The sequence below is a fragment of the Helicoverpa armigera genome, chromosome 4, assembly GCF_030705265.1.
Source record: "Helicoverpa armigera isolate CAAS_96S chromosome 4, ASM3070526v1, whole genome shotgun sequence".
NCBI lineage: Eukaryota > Metazoa > Arthropoda > Insecta > Lepidoptera > Noctuidae > Helicoverpa > Helicoverpa armigera.
In genome coordinates, this window is record NC_087123.1 from 7,271,448 (window position 1) to 7,289,313 (window position 17,866).

Sequence of the window (17,866 nt, forward strand, 5' to 3'; positions counted from 1 at the left end):
CTGCTTCTGTGATTGACCTGGCTTGTATTTTGGACCTGTGATCTACTGCATTTTCATTGACCCGGCTTTGTATTTTGGAACCTCGATCGACTGCTTTTACATTGACCCGGCACCGTATTTAGGACTAGAAAATGCGTCCAGTGGATCGTCTTAGGGCGGAATGCCATCAACGTCAAGATATAAGTGCTACTTTGATTGTGACAATGACGGTAAGTTCAAACTTTTAACTTTATAATGCACGTAATTTATCTTTTGCTGATAGGCTGCACAATATCCATTATTGTCATCCGTGCAATCTGTGGTCATCATAGTCCTTGAGTCATCAAAATCTAAGATGCACTACCACACACACTCCTGTCCTGACCCTACACAAACAATTGAAACTGCACATTAACTTTATATCCAATCAAAAGACTCGGAATCTACGTATAAGACAAAGCCCGCTCTAGACGACCCTCTGACCAAATAACTTCATCAGGTTTTAAAACTATGATTTTACAGTGGCGTAGCATGGGATTCGCGCCCGGGCGCAGGTATATTTAGCTGCCGGTCAGTGGTAGTCTTAGGGCGAGCCCCTTATTTAGGTACTTATTTAAATTCAAATGACTACAATTTAATAAAATTCTAAAGATGGTTTTGGCAAGAAAGAATTATTATTGATATCGACTCATGACCAGTGCGGTCTCAGCCCATGATTTTGGGATTCACTAGGGTGCTGGAAGGAATACTTTCAGAAATTGTTACTGGCTCTCTTTGATATGTAGTGCAGCAGTGTGAAAATTTTAGCATCCTACCTAGGATTTTGTTGATTCATACACTAATGATCTATGTATAACTTTGTCGATTCATACAGCATGCAACAATATTTTTGCAAACTAGGATATGTTAGATTTTCCTTTAAAGCTCAAAAACATAAAGCCTTGTGTGGACTAAGCATTTATTGTCAAATTAAACGAAAACAAGCAGATGTAAAAATTCAAGAGCGAGTCGAAAAATTTAGTACCCTGCCTGCCTGATAGGTTAGATCTTCTTTAGTAGACAAGAAGTTATTGGGAGGTAGGTTAGAAGTATAGATAGATATCTATCTATCTTGTTGTATTTGTTATGGTGGTGGTGGTGGTATCTATACACACTATGTACACCATAACAAATTACAATTTAAAACTTAATAACTAAAAGTGTAACAATGGTGGTCTTATCGCTAAAAGCGATCTTTACAGACAACCTTTAATGTATAGTGACTCTTCTCAAGAAAATTGTATTATGGGTGGCATAAATAGGAACTGACACGTAAAGGCGGCAAAAATGCCTTTGCCTCTACTGTCAACGCTATCAGCTTCTACTTGGCTTGATGTTGCAGCTAGGCGGCGGTGCCGGCCCTAGAGTAGCGCCACCCAGGGCCATGCCCCTCGGCACCCCATGCTATGCTACTGTGATTTTATTTACTTCAACTGTGGTGTTCCTGTTCTAGTACTGCTAGACCTCAGCTATTATTTCTAGTGTTAGATTAATATTCAAGGATGGTATCACAGTACATTACTAAAATTTTATATATGATGATGATATCTATTACGGTATTTTAATGAGAGTGAGTTGTTCATGTATAAAACTTCTTGATTTCAGGCCCATTGCAACCGATTTCCTAAACCTGAATACCCACATTTGGAAAAGTTTAACTCGTGGAAAAAGTACTAGATAAAGCTTTACAAGAGAAAGGCGACATCTACATTTATAACCAAATTCGATTTTGCGACAGACATTTTGAAGAGTGTTACCGTTCAGCCAGTCACCATTTACTCCAAATGCAATACCAACTCTAGGTACCTACTATTTAGATGTCTTATGTTATTTAAATCTTAATAGAAACAAAACCACATTTCTTTGCCTTCGCTGTAATAACAAAATTGTTCCTCAAATAAATAAATTTTCTACTGAATAATCTAATCCTAATTAGAAGAAAATAAAATGAATATTATATACCAAAATAATTGATGCAACATGCTATCTTCTAAGAATTAAATGAATATTGTTCTATATTCTACATAATTATACAGTAACTATAAATAATTTCATCCTTTGCAGATTTATCTACATTACCAGTTGGTCAAACTCTTGAAGGTCCATCGACATGTCGAGGCAGACATGTCGAATTTATTAAACATCGCAAGATAAACTTGCTGTCATTGAGCCATCCAGCTCTACCCACTATCATAGTGATGTACAGAATGCATTACAGACAGCTGAACGCCCTAAAGGTAAATATTTTATTGACAATTGACCTTTGACTTGTAACATTAGGTTTTTCTTTCCATCATCAGGATTCCAATTTGTTTCCACTGTAGGGTCATAAACTTGCAGAGAGAGAGAGTGGCATTTAAGCGTACATAGGGAAATAAGGACAGAGAAAGCGACTTTGTTTTATACTATGTAGTGAAGCCTATGTGTTATTACATTTTTTATAAGCTATATTACTGTAAAGTTTCATCTAAATCCGTTTAGTAGTTTTCGCGGGAAAGAGGAACAAACATCCTCACAACATTTATAATATTAGTACTAGTATAGGATTATTTCATACTAACTGCGTCCTGCGGTTTCACCCGCGTATACCGGAATAAAAATAGCCTATGTCTAATTCCAGGGTATAAGCTATCTACATACCAAATTTCATCCAAAGCCGTTCAGTAGTTTTTCGTGAAAGAGTAACAAACATCATCCAAACTTACAAACTTTCGCGTTTATAATTTTAGGTAGGATTATTTCCGCACTTGCAGGAATCAATAAATGTAAGACAATAACAAATCTCCGAACTTGTAAACCTGAATTAAATGGATTAATAATAATAACTTGATATAATCCTACAACTTATGTGTCATAATAATTATTCATCCAAATAGCTAGTTCTAAATCCATCCACCATTTTTTTCGTTGGTAGAAAAGGCCCAAAATGTATGGAGTCTGAATGATCTTCTTTATATCCATTTTGTTTACCCATAAAATCCCCATAAAAATATTTATCAAGCTTGTATCTGCTGTTGTAGGAAGTCTCCACTTTTGTATCTGTTCCTCGAAGCCTACCTATTCCAATCTCTGGTCATAATATAATAACAGAACAATATTATGTAACATATTTTATCACAATTCTATTAAAACTTTGTGTAACACTATTTCTTTGATCTGAGGTGTAACATAATTTAAATTACAGGTTCTAGGAAAAGAGGGACTTGTCAATATTTAAAACGAGTCGTCACCTCCAAAGAGAAGGAGATAATAAAGTTAAAACAGAAAGTATTGAAGCTGAAAAGAAATATAAGGAACAAAATAACAAGAAACTCTGCAAGGAAAATTTCCACATCAAAATCATTTTTGAAAGAGTTAAATAAAATGCCTGCAACAATAAAAATATTTACTTCCTCCAAATGAAATGGAAAAAGAAACCACGAGGCAGGCGATTTACATTTAACGAAAAATCATGGCATTGACCATTTACAAACAGAGTCAGAAAGCTTACAACCTCATGCGAAAATGTTTGTCTTGCCATCAAAGCAGCCTACAAAAATGTTGAGTAAATTTGAACTGAAACCAGGCTTCAATCCTGATATATTTAAAAATTTAAAAGCTACAGTAGCAAAATTGCCGGCAGAAAAAGTTGGTCAATTTACTGTTTGATGAGGTATCATTGGCTCCGGTGTTTTTACAACCCTGCCCTAAAACAGATAACTGGTTTTGAAGATTTTGGGCACAGACAAACAAAAACTCGCAGATCATGCCTTGGTCTTTATGATCAAGGGTATAAAAGCAAAGTGAAACAACCTTTATGCTTTTCATTTTGCCAAGGTGCCACGAAAAGGACGATTTAAAGAAGCTGATCAAAACAATAATAAAAGAAATCTCCAATACTGATTGATAGTTATTGCCACTATATGTGACCAATCAGCCACAAATATTTCTGTGATAAAAAGTCTTCAAGAAGACACAAAACGCAAATATTTACAAGAGGGTAATGAATATAGGACCCAAGCTCGAGTTTGAAGACCAAAAGGTCTTCCCATTATTTGATCCTCCACATCTTTTAAAGGGAATGAGAAATAATTTACTCGCCAAACATTTGAAATTTGTACAAGATGGGAAAACAAAGTATGCAAAGTGGGAACATTTGGAGATGCTGTTGAAGTTAGATGTTGGGGATGATGAAATTAGGCTTGTTAATAAATTAACAGAAAACCATGTTAATAAAGAGAAAATTCCAAAATGAAAGTGAAATATGCTGCACAAGTTTTCAGCCAAAGGGTATCATCAGCATTGAGATTCTTAGCAAGTATGCTTTTATTGTTCTCATTATTTTCTCTATATTTAAAAAATTTATTAATTTACTAAATTAGATTTTTATTTTTAATTTACATGTTTTTAACCATCTTCATTCTCCACAGACAAATTAGAAAGTTCATTATTTTTCTTTAAAATAATATTAGATGTCCTGGCTACATTTATAAGTTCAAAAATATTTAAAAACAAACAATTGAGATGCTATTTCTCTCGATAAAATTCAAAAAAAAATACAATTCATATCTAATAATTTATCTAAAATTGGCTATGTCAATATTTAAGATGCATAAGATATATTGTTGGAATAACATTATAAATTGAAATGAAATAATAAATTAAAATTATCATATTGAAATAAAAATTTGAGACATTATGAAACTACAAAATATAGTTTAATGTTGGTTTCTTACTAATTATATTTACACCCACAACTATTTACTGAACCAACTGATAAAGACGCACAGTAAATCGTTACTGCCACTTTAAAGTTTGTAAGTTTGTGCCTTTTCGACACAGCCGTGAGGCACACCGTTTAATTTTTAATTAAATTTTGTATTTTTGTTTTTATTGTGTCCCTAATCTGGGTCGAATAAATGTATTTTCTTTCTTTTTCTTTAATTTCGGTCCACAATAGCAAAAGATTGATATGAACTGTATTCTAGTACTTATTTAATATATTGTTTCAGAACACAACCTTCTTCCGGCGGAGTGCGAAGAAACTGCTGATTTTCTACTCATTATGGACAAACTATTTGATTCTTTCAATGGACATTCATATACAGGTGATCCAAAATTTTCAAGGTGTGTAATGAATAATTCTCCTCATTTTAGATTATGGACAGAGGTAGTTCCTATATTGATTCAATGACTTTAAAACTATAAAAAACGGATGGTACAGAAGAAGTAAGATATGAAAAGTGCCATCCCTTCAAAATTGGATCCACAATATTAAAACGTTTAAAGAAATGTGGGAGTTTTAAAATCAAATATAAAGTTACTAGCCTTTTAACCAGAAATTTCAATCAGGACCCTCTTGAAAATTTTTGTAACATTAGAAGTAATGGGATACGAAATGTTAATCCCTCGTGCCTACAATTTATTAATGCGTTCAAAACTTTGTTACTTAATAATTTAAATTCGCCCCATTCTGTAAGTGCCAACTGTGAAAAGATGAAAATAAATCACTGCAATCTTTCAAAGATCTTCTTGCTGAAAAACAAAACAATGAAATTGAATTGGTTAGTGGTGATTTTCCTATTGATTCTTTAATTAATACAATGAACCAAATTAAATGGAATGACTCGATTTTGCATGCCGAATCAAAAAATATGTAGCAGGATACATTGTAAAAAATCGAAATGTAAAGTGTTCAAAAATGTGGAACATGTACTAATGATATATTAAGAAAGGAAATTGATTTTGAATCATTTAATTATGAAATAGATTATACGAAAAATCCTTATTTAATGCATGTGATGATTTTATAAAATTATTAAATGAAATATATTATATGATTGTTGCATGTTTACGAGATTCACCTGAAATAAAATATCTGAAAGAAAAATGAAATTTTACATCAATTGCCATTGTGATTTTAGTATAATTACTTGTATAGTTCATAAAAATAAATTAATTGATTTTATAATTAATATGTCAATTAATTTAATCATTCACAGTTGGTGCACCGGGGTTAATAGAATAATTAACGGAAAAATAACAAATTTCGATGTAAATGATGAAATTAAGTTACAAGCATTTAAATATTGTAATACACATAAAAAAAGGAAATAAAATATACTTAGCCGATAAATGTACTCTTTATCTTTTGTTTTTTTATTATCTCCCATAATATTATTGACTAGACTAGAAGTTGGAAACTGAAAACTGAAACTGAACTGAATTGAATCACTGTTTTAAATTCAATTTACAGTAAATTGAATTTAAAACAGTGATTTCAATTTTCAAATTTAAAAACATATTTAAGAGAACTCTTGAAAAGCGCCATCTACCCTAACCATACATGAAGTAACCACGCCATCTTGTGACGGGGGCCCGTTAACTTTCACGCTAGTAAGTTGTTTTGAACGATGAGTTGCGTATCTATCTCTATATAGTGTATTATCTATGAGTCAGTCATTCGTTTGTCGCCTGAGCGCACTCCGTGTCGCGGCCCGTTCCAAGTGTACTCTCGATTAAACTTCGTATATCTTACCCAATAGCGATATTGGGTGATAACTTATCATGTGCTATGACGCGACGATATATTTTAAAGTTCTCTCAAGATAAGCGACTGTGTAGTGATTAAATTTATATTGTGCACGGTTGGAGAATGTGTGCGCACTGACGTTCTCGCTGAAGGAAAACTTATTACCGTTACGTAGTGGTCTTTTACTATGTCGTTATTTAAGAAGAAGGCACCTAAATACACTCCACCTCCAGTGCCACAGTTGCCCCCGGAGGACCCTCACCAGCAAGCTAATGGAGTGGATAACAACAATGGATCCCAAAAGTCACAGTTGGTTTTTCACTGTCAGCAGGCGCACGGGAGTCCCCTCGGACTCATCTCTGGATTTTCTAATGTTAAGGAACTTTACCAAAAGATAGCAGAATGTTACGACTTTCCACCAGACGAGGTAAGGCTTAATTGTTTCTGTAACATTTATAGTAAGTAGGTAATAAGCAGCAAGGTGATTACAACTTGAATTCGAAGAACAACATTCTTCATGAACAAGTTTCTGAGTCATGGGTTTGATTCACTGGCCCTCCTTGTGTATGTAGTGGACAAAGGATCGGTGTACCTACCTGGCCCCTAAAGCAATTACTTATATAGCATTAGGATGTTTCATAAAATAATATCAAAACGTCTAGTCAATTACCAGAATGAGCCTCGAAATAAGTAACGTGCTACTGTAAGTAAGACGTTATTAATTTATTTTCCTACATATAGGTACGTACCTATTATTGCACACCGCATGAAGGCAGCACATTTTTCATGGACAGTCGCTCAGTGAACTGATAACAGTATTAAAAATTGCCGTGAGGTATGCGTCATCATAAGTATTCAAATAACTTTTCTGAACGGTAGAGCAGTTCAGAGCACACACAGACATGATTTTATATTCAAAATATTTGTTTTGGTTTTTATAAGCTTGTTAATTTAGAAGACCCTAAAGAAACAGACGAAGTGAACGATTACTGGGCTGGGTGCGAGATAATTTCCTCGAATTATGAATGCTAGTAGATGGTATTGTTTCCGTGATCGCACAACAGTGCAAGAAGACCACTGTGCATGTTAGGTATCGCGATAGGTCACACATGACACGACACGGCACAAAAGGCTTAATAATGCTTATGCATCACAATAATCGCACGTCAGAACACAGTAATCGCACGTGGAATTATTTAGTTTTTATAAATGTTTGTTTTCTAGTTAATCATTCCAAAACTTAGGAATAGGTGTTCCGTACTATAGCTGGTAAAATCACGGAATAAGAGGAAGCATACCTAATTAACCTAATTGCTTACCAATATCGAAGCGATATTAGTACCTAATATAAGTTATGCTACCTATAAATGACAAAATTACTCATTACCCAACAAAGTTGGATTGAAATTAACCTTACGGCTGGTAGATAGTAATTATAAAAGCTGGTCTGTATCTTCTGGTTATGCAAATTAGGTCTGGGGTCGGGATCGGGACATACAAGTTCTGGATCTATTGACAAGAGATAAACTGACTGCTATATTGTACTGACTTCTAAATACGACTACTGCTTTAAAAAAAGTTATGAAGATCCTGTGTTTGTTGATCCTGCATATTCGTAATTACTCGTTGTTTGTGTCAACAGACGCTAAGTATTCGAGTTTTATGAAACAGAATTTTATAGGTCATACGTCCTACGTCTTCAGTGGCGAGGCATAAAAGAACTCCTACACCGCAGCTCTTTTGGAGCTATTTAAAGATAGTACCATCCATTATGCTCCATTAGCGCTTTTTCCTGTGAACTTTCCAAAAAATAGCGTGATTTAAAATCGCATGTACCTAGTGTTCCTACACCTACCTACCTACCTATTTCTTTTGATCTTCATATCAGTAAGGAATATTTCTCACTGATTTGTCTAGGGTCCTGAGAGGGATATCTGATTCTACTTCATGCCCTATTGCATTATAAAGTTTCAAAAAATCGTAACGTAGGTAGTAGGTGCCTATGCCATTAAGTATTAATTGAAATTCCAATTCATATTTATTTTCATTCAACAAAAGTGTTGACCTAGATTTAACTGCGTATAATTTATTGGCATTGTTCAAGTTTAGTAAGCAAGTAGGAAGTGACCATTGCAACGAGATTGAAGGTAGCCTGAAGTGGACTTTCGAGTACCTGCATATAAGAGCAATTCAAAGTGTTTGTGGATAATATGTGTGACTAATGAATATGTAACCTTGCTATATTTAAATTGAAGTAGATAAGATAAAAACGAGTGTCCAAGTTGGTTCATTAACTAAAGCGGTCACAGGGGAAAAACAAGTGGAACTTATTATACATAGGTACCGTATCCTATTGAGTAGAATGACGTGCATCCAAAACAATCAGTCAGAAATAGTCAGAATACAACAATGTTAATAAAGCGATATGTATCACCTACCAAAGTATTAACTTTGTAATCAATAAGATTGGAAAAGGCAACATCTTTACCAATATGAATCATAGAAACGTAGTGTACCTATACATAATTAGGTGCCTACCTGCCTACTTGATGGATTTCACATTGTCATAGCAAATACACAATTAAATTAAATTAATTAAATTAATAAGGTATGAACACAATTAGATTCCATACCAGGTTTTGTGCAATTTCTGCAAGGCAAATCCTACTCTCATACGAATTTCCACCAGCGGTTTCACGTCCACTAACTAGTTCCACGTCCCTTGGGAACAACTGCGTGAATCTATATAAAAAGTATCCTCTTATAGCTTCCTTCGATCAAAGGGCAATATGCACTACGAAGTCATTCTTTAGGGCTATGTGACAAATCAGACAACGTTTGGTCAGAAGCTGGTTCAGCTCATATTATAGATTTAATTTCCACTTTTTACCCTGTAGGAACCTCTAACGAATATACATAGAAGAACACATTTAAATTCTGCCTGTAAAACTTTCATTCTGACAAGTTCTTTTGTTATTTGGTGTTACTCTTTCGATATTTTGACATTCAGTACTTATCTAAATTAATTCGTACCATCCATGTTCAAATATTGGAGTAGGGACCTAGGTATGTGAAGATTACAAGTTGTATTGTTGATTATCAGACAGATGCAATAACAATAATAGTAACATGTTCATGACCCTCTTCTCATACAATGCCACTGATAGTTTCACTCATGGTTTAGTATTTTCTTGCAAAACATACGGGCATTGTAGATCATGTTCTTTGTTTGTTATCAATCAGTTAAGTGTTTCCCAAGATTCTATCAAATGATTTTAGTCAAAAAGTCGTGATAGCTGATAAGCTTTGAATGATAATTTGAGAACATTAATTGCATTGAAGGACTCGTTACATTTCGTTAATTAATCATGTGCACATGAATTGGATTGCCCTTAAACATTAGACTAATGGCAATACTTACTCATGCGCTGAAATGACTCAAATGAGGTTTTAATTATGCACTATTAGCATGTTCTAAAACGTCTACTATCGTTACCTAGCTTTGCTTTCTCGGAATCCTGTAGATAATCAATGTTATTTTACTGATTATCTATGTTATCTGTCACACAAAAACCTTACCGACTTCGTCCAACGACCGTTCGGTTCACGCCTTAAAGGTCATCGTCGAAAATGGCACGGACACCGACGCTAATTTCTTGATATTTCACGGCTTGTGAAAACGCTCAAGGCTTATTCGTTGTCAAGGCCTAGTCGTGAGAATGAAGATAATAGAGTTTACACCATTTCAGTCTGACTGTTTATGCTTTATCTACATCTGCTAATAGATAGTTGAGAGTTACGTAACGCAGACATGACTCTACATTCACACGAGATAGTTGGTAGGTACATAGTTAACTTGCTTTTAAAGTCATTTCACATAGCTGTCAACTAACAAAGAAACAATTTAAAGAGTTAGTATTTCACTAATTGGGCTTCGAGGTATTTTACTTAACGTCCACATGCATAAGTTAAATATATGAGGTACCTTAACGTTCTCCTTCCCCCCACATCACAATTCACATGTATGTAATGTGAATAATTAAAAAGAAAATATTTTTAGTTTTTATTGTGGTACTTCGGTAAGATTCTCTTCTTTCGGGATAATATGTCTCGACCTAAAAGTTTGTTCATTTACTAGGCCGAGATTTTTATCTAATCTTCGGAGGCAGAATGCATATCAATCATGATATCAGCTGCCCCAAAGGTTGGGCCTCCCCGCGAGGCGCTTCGGTAGTGCAGAGTATAAGTAGGTAGGTGGGTACCTGTGTTATACATAGGTAAATTATATCTGTATTATACCTGGTTACCATTCTGTCAGCCTAACTACAGCTGCTTTCACTTGAACCTAATTTTGTTTGGATTAGAAAATACCCGTATGATTCCGAATTCTGAGTCATGAACACAATAGCAATCGACTCCTGTCAACCTCTAGGTACTAACAGTAACGAACAAGTTAGATGTGCACTGAAATAAATAAAGCACCCGGATGAAAAAGATTTAATTCCAACCTACTACTACGTAACTATAACACGTGAAAATATGTAAAGATAAATCTGTGTAACTATGTAGGTAAGTATAAAAATGTCACAGTGTGCGGATGTACGCACGGCTGAGCAGCCAGGAAGTGGATCAGCCCAGGGGCGCAGTCTCTCGTTGATACAAACGAACGCGGCAAGTGAGTGCAGATACGCTCCGCCGCCGTATGTGTGCCTGTGCGATGGCCGATGGCCTACTACACGTGGGTCAAGGACCGGAGCGCGGTCATACCTGCAACGCATGCCTTGTCAAGCAAGCATTTCGCACTTACACTGGCGCAAGTCAATCAATAATGCGTCTCGCTAGTGTATAAGCCAATGTTATTGAAGGGAACCGAAACACAGTTTGCCACTCAGCTTGCGGTTTATCTACAATCTGATATGCGGATGTACAATTATCAGATTTAACGTATCCGATAGTTAATTAATTAATTGAATTAAAAAGGACACGCCTTATTCAATGAATGTAAAGAAGTAGGTGTAGGTACACTGCTATTTCGAACCATGATGGCATACCCATGCCTAAAAATTCCTTGATAAAATTAATAAGAACGAATTCAATCTAAGAAACGCGTAGGGATTCTGAAAATAACCTCATAAGAAAATATGCTACAAACTCAAGCTATAAATAAGTGATTAATTAGTCCGAAAGAAAATAGCTTTCAGACACGCAGCTTAGTTAGGCGTGGCTAATTAGGTTAGTGGTAATTTAATATCACCAGTAAGTAGTGTATCCCTAAATCTATGTATTTCTTTGGTTTCAGATTCTCTTTTGTACGCTGAATACTCACAAAGTGGATATGAAGAAACTTCTAGGCGGACAAATAGGATTAGAAGATTTCATATTTGCACATAGAAAAGGACGACCTAAAGAAATAGAAATCGTAAAAACTGAAGATGCTTTGGGATTGACAATAACAGACAACGGTGCTGGATATGCCTTTATAAAGCGGATAAAAGAGGGATCAATAGTAGCCAAAATACCCCACATTGAGGTAAATAGAAGTTAAACTAAGCATTTTCTTCAACCTTTAACTCAATTTTAAAGTATTTCAGAAATCCACCGACCAATTGTCCTATTTCTAAGGTTTTTGATACACACACTTAAAGAAATTCAAGTTTAATAAGTTCATTAAATTATCAGCAAATGTTGGAATGCGATTAGTAGAAAAATCTAACAACTCGTATCTTTTTCGCATAGATTAAGATTTAATTGTTGTCACATATCTACGTAAGTCTATGAGTAATTTGCTTCTTATAACTCAATATTAATCATAAATGAGCATGATTATATTTTCTACCAAAATACTTACTCGTGTCTTGTAAGGTCGGACCTGCTTGCATATTATTAGTGGAATAGGGGTTCAAGGATCGCCGTCAAGTGTCAAGGTTAAATTCACGTGACCTTCTAAGGCCACACCTTTCTGGAAAGTCATTCATTATATGAAAACGGCGACAAATGTTGGAAACTTCGGTTGTCCATGTTATTACTTAAAGTTCGTATTGATTTAATATTCTATAAAAATATATGCATTATTCCTAAAGATGTATAATCAATTAGTAAAGAATTTAACAAAGATGCATAGGTACTTTAGTCCGGTATTGTGTCTGTTTTGACCTTCCTTGTTGTAAAATTGTGATTTAATTTACAACAAGCTCTTACTGCTAAAGACCGTTTTGTGAGCACCATTGTCATTTTCCCTAAAAAATTTAAGAACCCTGTCATACGTTAATTAAATTGGCCAAAAAATTCTAGACATGGCTCTGTTGGAGTCGGTATATCGATCGTAACCGTTTTATTTTTCAATCTAGTGAAAGTCTTCTAGATAATCTGGCACAGCTGCTTATCATAAAGCTATTCGTAAAGCGAAGGCCTTGCATGATCAGAATTTAGAATGATGATAAGCATTTTACATCCTGGTGCACTTTGGAACCTCGTTTCCTTGGGGTCAAATAAAAAATAAAACTTGGTACTTTTAAAATAGTCTTCTTAGTCTTGAAGGCAATCGATTGATTAAATTTATTTTAGTATTAAATAGTTTGCTGTTCTTAGATATGACAGGATTCCCCCAGGGACCTACTACTAGCACAGCGCATACATTTTTTTAAATTAGTTCAAAGAAGTCCAGGTAAACCGTTGATTTTCCTCATCAAATTCATACCTACATAGATATGATTCAGTTCTTGGAGGAAATAATACTTCAATAACGTACAACAACGTTTAAGCTATAAGCACTGTATAAAAAGATGAATATAGCCGAGTTCATTACATGTTAACATCCCGTTCCCTATTAATCTTTCATTTTATGCTGCTTTTGGTTCGGCCCGTTTACAAATATAGCTACCGTCTCTTGCGTACCATCCCGAGCTAAGAAAACATTTGGATATTTGAAATTGTTCTACTACTAGGTATACTTACAAAGATACATATTGTTTAATACTTAATTTATATTACTCACAATCTTTAGGTACAGGGATACTTATCAGATAATTTTCAGTCAAACACTGATACATTCCAACGCTAACGTTTATGATAAGGTATAATTAAATTACTTGTTCTGATTTCACTAAGTAAATTCTGATGTAGCACTATCATATGTATGCAGTGTAGTATAAACCATTTATAAGTGAACTACAGAAATAGCATCGCTCTCGAAACACCCAGAGCTTATCATAAAACTCTTTTCATTCGATGGTGCAATATGTGTTAGTTCCTGTTACGATAATGTGTAATAACAGCGGTATTCCTGTGTAATCTCACTACTAAACCGGACAAGCGTTAGCAGGAGATTTTATAAAGTTGCTAGCATTGTTAGTTTCTGACTGCAGTCGTTGACCTCGTTAAGAAATTCACAGGAAATTACCAATTGTAGTTTAAACTTGTTCACTTTTAATTCAGGTTGGAGACCACATTGAGAAGCTGGATGGAGAAAATATGGTCGGCAAAAGACATTATGAGGTGGCTAAGATATTAAAGGACATACCAAAAGGAACAACTTTTACAATTCGTTTGGTTGAACCATTAAAAAGTGGTTTCGCAAGTATCGGGCCAAAAACAAGCGGTGCAAAATCTGGAAGAAATAAAAGTTATGGTTCCGGCAAAGAAACATTACGGTTTAAGGCCAATGGTCAAGCAACAATAGAAAACGACGTAAGTTATCATTTTGACCTACCTTCTAAGTAAACACTTGAACAGTTTAGCAAACAGATATTACCTCATAACGATAAAATGAATCAAGATATTTATGATTCGAATACTGCCAACTTAGTAGAGCAACAGATTGCACTAGATTATTACAGTTGAACGTTTACATTACATGAAGACGGCTCAGTAATCTATAGCTAAGAAATCATAATAGAATAATTGTTTTGAAAATGTTTCCGGATTTCCCGATGATTTAGAGCCGTTAAAGGTTCTTTCCCTTTTCATATCTGCAGTGGTGCCACTCAACTCCGTCGATTACTATGTGCATGGGCTAGTTTATTCGTAATCTGAATATGCAAATAGACAAATAAATTATTTAACGAAATATCTACTTACATATGTATATCTCAATCTTAATCAAGTCTGGCACGACCAGATTTATAAGTACCATTCGGATACTAATCGTCCAATATGGATACCTATCATTGTTGCCCACGCTGATCAATTAATCTAAATCCATGACATTTGCCAAACCACGCAGAGCAACTTATAAGAATAATATGTAGAAACTGTTGTTTATTCACTAGGTCAAGTTATTAATCAAAGTCAGTCTACCTATGGTAGGTAATTATCGTTTCATCATCTTGATATCATGTTAGCAAGTTATAAGTATTTACGGAATCAAAGCTGACGTAACTAGTTCACAATAGAATTGGAATTTAATTGTAAGCAAGTAGCACTTCTCTACTCTAATGTTTGGTAGTGGTCTTTTCCATTGACTGCTTCATCTTTGTTTATTTATAAATCGTTATTATCATGCCTGAGGCGAAGTGAAGTTTTTTAGTTTTGAACGATTTTAATAGTTTTTTAAATTTATTTTTCAGCACGACGAAAGCTCAAAAGCAGGGATTGAGAAAATCAACGGATTGTTGGAGTCGTTTATGGGCATTAATGATTCCGAGCTAGCTTCGCAAATGTGGGATCTTGCTGAAGGAAAAACCAACTCAATGCAACTAGCAGACGCCATTGATAATAGTGACTTACAAGAATTTGGATTTACGGACGAATTCATTATTGAATTGTGGGGTGTTATAACTGACGCTAGATCTGGTAGACTCAGCTAAAAAACTAAGTGCCTACATATATTTAGTTTATGAACACGAATATTTATGTAGATAAATGCTATAGCAAAACATAGATATACATTGTAAATTATTACTTAATTAAAGACTCTTAAGTAACGGTAAACGACCTGCTTTCGAGTGACTACTTACATACATTTTATTTTAAACCTCACTTAGACGGTTTCTTCATGTGTTAGAAGGAAACATTGATATTTTGGTAAACCGATGTTCTGATATTATTAGATATACACCTTAAGTTCCTACCATAACCGGTATGGCATGGAAATAGTTGAAGGTTCCACATGTTGTAAAAGCAAACAAAAAATACTGCACACATAGGTAAGGTATACACACGAGTGGTTACTGGTACCGCTAACAAGTTCCACGTGGTGCATTCCTTAATATATAAAACTAGCTTTATATGTATGTAGATAGATACATATTATGGATTATCTATAATTACTATCATATCAGCGCGGCAGCGTTGATTAGGTATCTGAAAGATTTAGGAAATGACATGACTAAGGCGAAATCCAAATTATGTGCACATTGCAACATTTGCAACCCACTAGCACCTTTTTTATTTTAGCGATGTCGACAAAAAGGAAACAAAAGCTACCATAATATTATGCCATCGGTACGAGTACGAAGTAAAAATAGGTACCTATGTAATCATAATATTGAAAATGTAATAAGGTAATTAATTACAAATGATAATTTAAGATACATATTTTTTATCTGGGCTCTAATTAGCTAAGTATTTGACTGTTGAATATTCTTAAAGCAGAAATACGAAATGTTGAAAATACTATGTTGTATTTAGGTAAAGTACTTACCTAGTCATGGGTGCATTTTACGTCTATAAAAAACCGGTTCCGTGATTTTAGAGTTGTTATAAGTATTTTAATAAATGGATTCGTGTCAGTTACAGAATCGTTATATCACCAACAGTATAAATAACTATCTTTATGAAATATACAAGAACAATTTGGATACAATTTCGAAGATATCAGATTTTATTGAAACTGACCTAGATTCATTGCGTTGAGTCTAGATAATTGTTCAAGTTAATTCAAGTAGAAACGAGGAAATTGAGGTACAAAACAGTTTGTTACAAAGATTCAAAGATATAGTCAGTAGTCATTAAGTGTTTTTCCAGCATTTAATTGTTTGTGACTAGATTGAATTTCCTTATAAAATTCTCTCGAGTTAAGCGTTTTTGGAAGAGGGAAAAAATAATCTTTCTTCTATTTTTCCATTGTTGTAATTTGTTAAATGCAGTTACATTGGATACAGAATAAGTATGTAGATAAAATATGTAATAACCGAAACTGTGGTAAAAAGAGTGCAAATAGCAATTAACGAGTCTTGGTTCATAAGTCATAACATTTTTAGTCTGTGAAAAAAAATGTCTTAACGGAAATAGAACCCTATTTTTGTATACCTAGTTATGCTCTAAATATGTACATGTATGTTGTATCTAACTTTTTTACTGATTTTGAACCAATGCAAAAACACCCGGAGTTGTATTTTTACACGTTACTTTCTATCAGATATGTATTCGGTAACTAAATACCTGGAGATAACTAAGTAAGTAGGTACCTAGATAGTTTTGTTAGTTGGTATATTTCTCATTTTGGCCTTTGAGGCTGGAACCAAAGTCATTATTTTACAAAATTAATCGATATTCATTTTGTATGACTATAGCAGTCAATTCTGTATTAATTACGTGGTATTATTTTTTGTATCGAGTAATTAGTCGTATATACCGGTAATAAAAAAAAAACTAGGTAAGTATGTTAGATTGTGTAGGTAATACCTAGGTAGTTATTTTTGTATGATTTTCAAATGAAAAATATCTAAATTTTTGTTGTAAATTACTTGTATTTACAAATGTTTCATGTTATTTCGATAGATACTATACAAATGTACAGTCATTTATTAGGAACCTACGTTTTCGTATAAGATCCATAAATATTATAAGTTTTGCTAGGTTAAAAATTTAAGGTAACATGTTATTTATAGAGAATAAATATAAATATTTTTCCGTAATTTCACGTAATGTTTTAATTTAACTTCCAAACCAACAACCACACGGTTAATAATTTTTATGTAGGTACTTGCAGAGTTTACCGACATTTAATAACCAATGTCAGTTTTCTTAAATCTAATTGTTACGCACATTTATGTTGACGGTGAACTTGGGCCTAAGTAATTTCTGTATAATATAGTACCCCCGCATCCTGGGAGGTAGGTATTTAGTACCTAGTAGCGGTCGCATGTGACTTAGTCCGCGTACATTTTTTTATTATTTATCGTAAGCGGGCTAACTACAAATCTTTAGACCCTCACTTCTAAAACAAGACTTCCATGCGAACTACCAACCCAATAAAATACCCGGGTAAAATATAGCCGATGTTACACGGGGATAGTGTAGCTTCCGAGCTTAGAGAGATAATTTTCCAAATCGGTTCAGTAGTCCTAGGTTGTGCACGTCGTGCGCGCAGTATTTGATAATTATTTTGCTGTGTTG

The 17,866-nt window shown here is 34.2% G+C and overlaps 1 protein-coding gene across 1 annotated transcript; it reads left to right on the forward strand.

Annotated features, from left to right (window-relative positions):
• The first annotated feature begins 6,292 nt into the window (after positions 1–6,292).
• Positions 6,293–17,390, forward strand: LOC110378986 (PDZ domain-containing protein GIPC3). Its single transcript, XM_021338462.3, has 4 exons — positions 6,293–6,956; positions 11,829–12,059; positions 13,964–14,215; positions 15,094–17,390. The coding sequence occupies exons 1-4, from the start codon at positions 6,717–6,719 to the stop codon at positions 15,331–15,333; spliced, it is 963 nt and encodes a 320-aa protein (XP_021194137.1). The 5' UTR covers positions 6,293–6,716; the 3' UTR covers positions 15,334–17,390.
• The last annotated feature ends 476 nt before the right edge of the window (positions 17,391–17,866 follow it).

Excerpts from the sequence above, each read along its gene's own strand:
- LOC110378986 (XM_021338462.3), top strand. The coding sequence starts at position 6,717 with ATGTCGTTATTTAAGAAGAAGGCACCTAAATACACTCCACCTCCAGTG. Across the intron at positions 12,060-13,963 it reads CCAAAATACCCCACATTGAG|GTTGGAGACCACATTGAGAA; the intron begins GTAAATAGAAGT and ends CTTTTAATTCAG. Across the intron at positions 14,216-15,093 it reads AAGCAACAATAGAAAACGAC|CACGACGAAAGCTCAAAAGC; the intron begins GTAAGTTATCAT and ends TTTATTTTTCAG.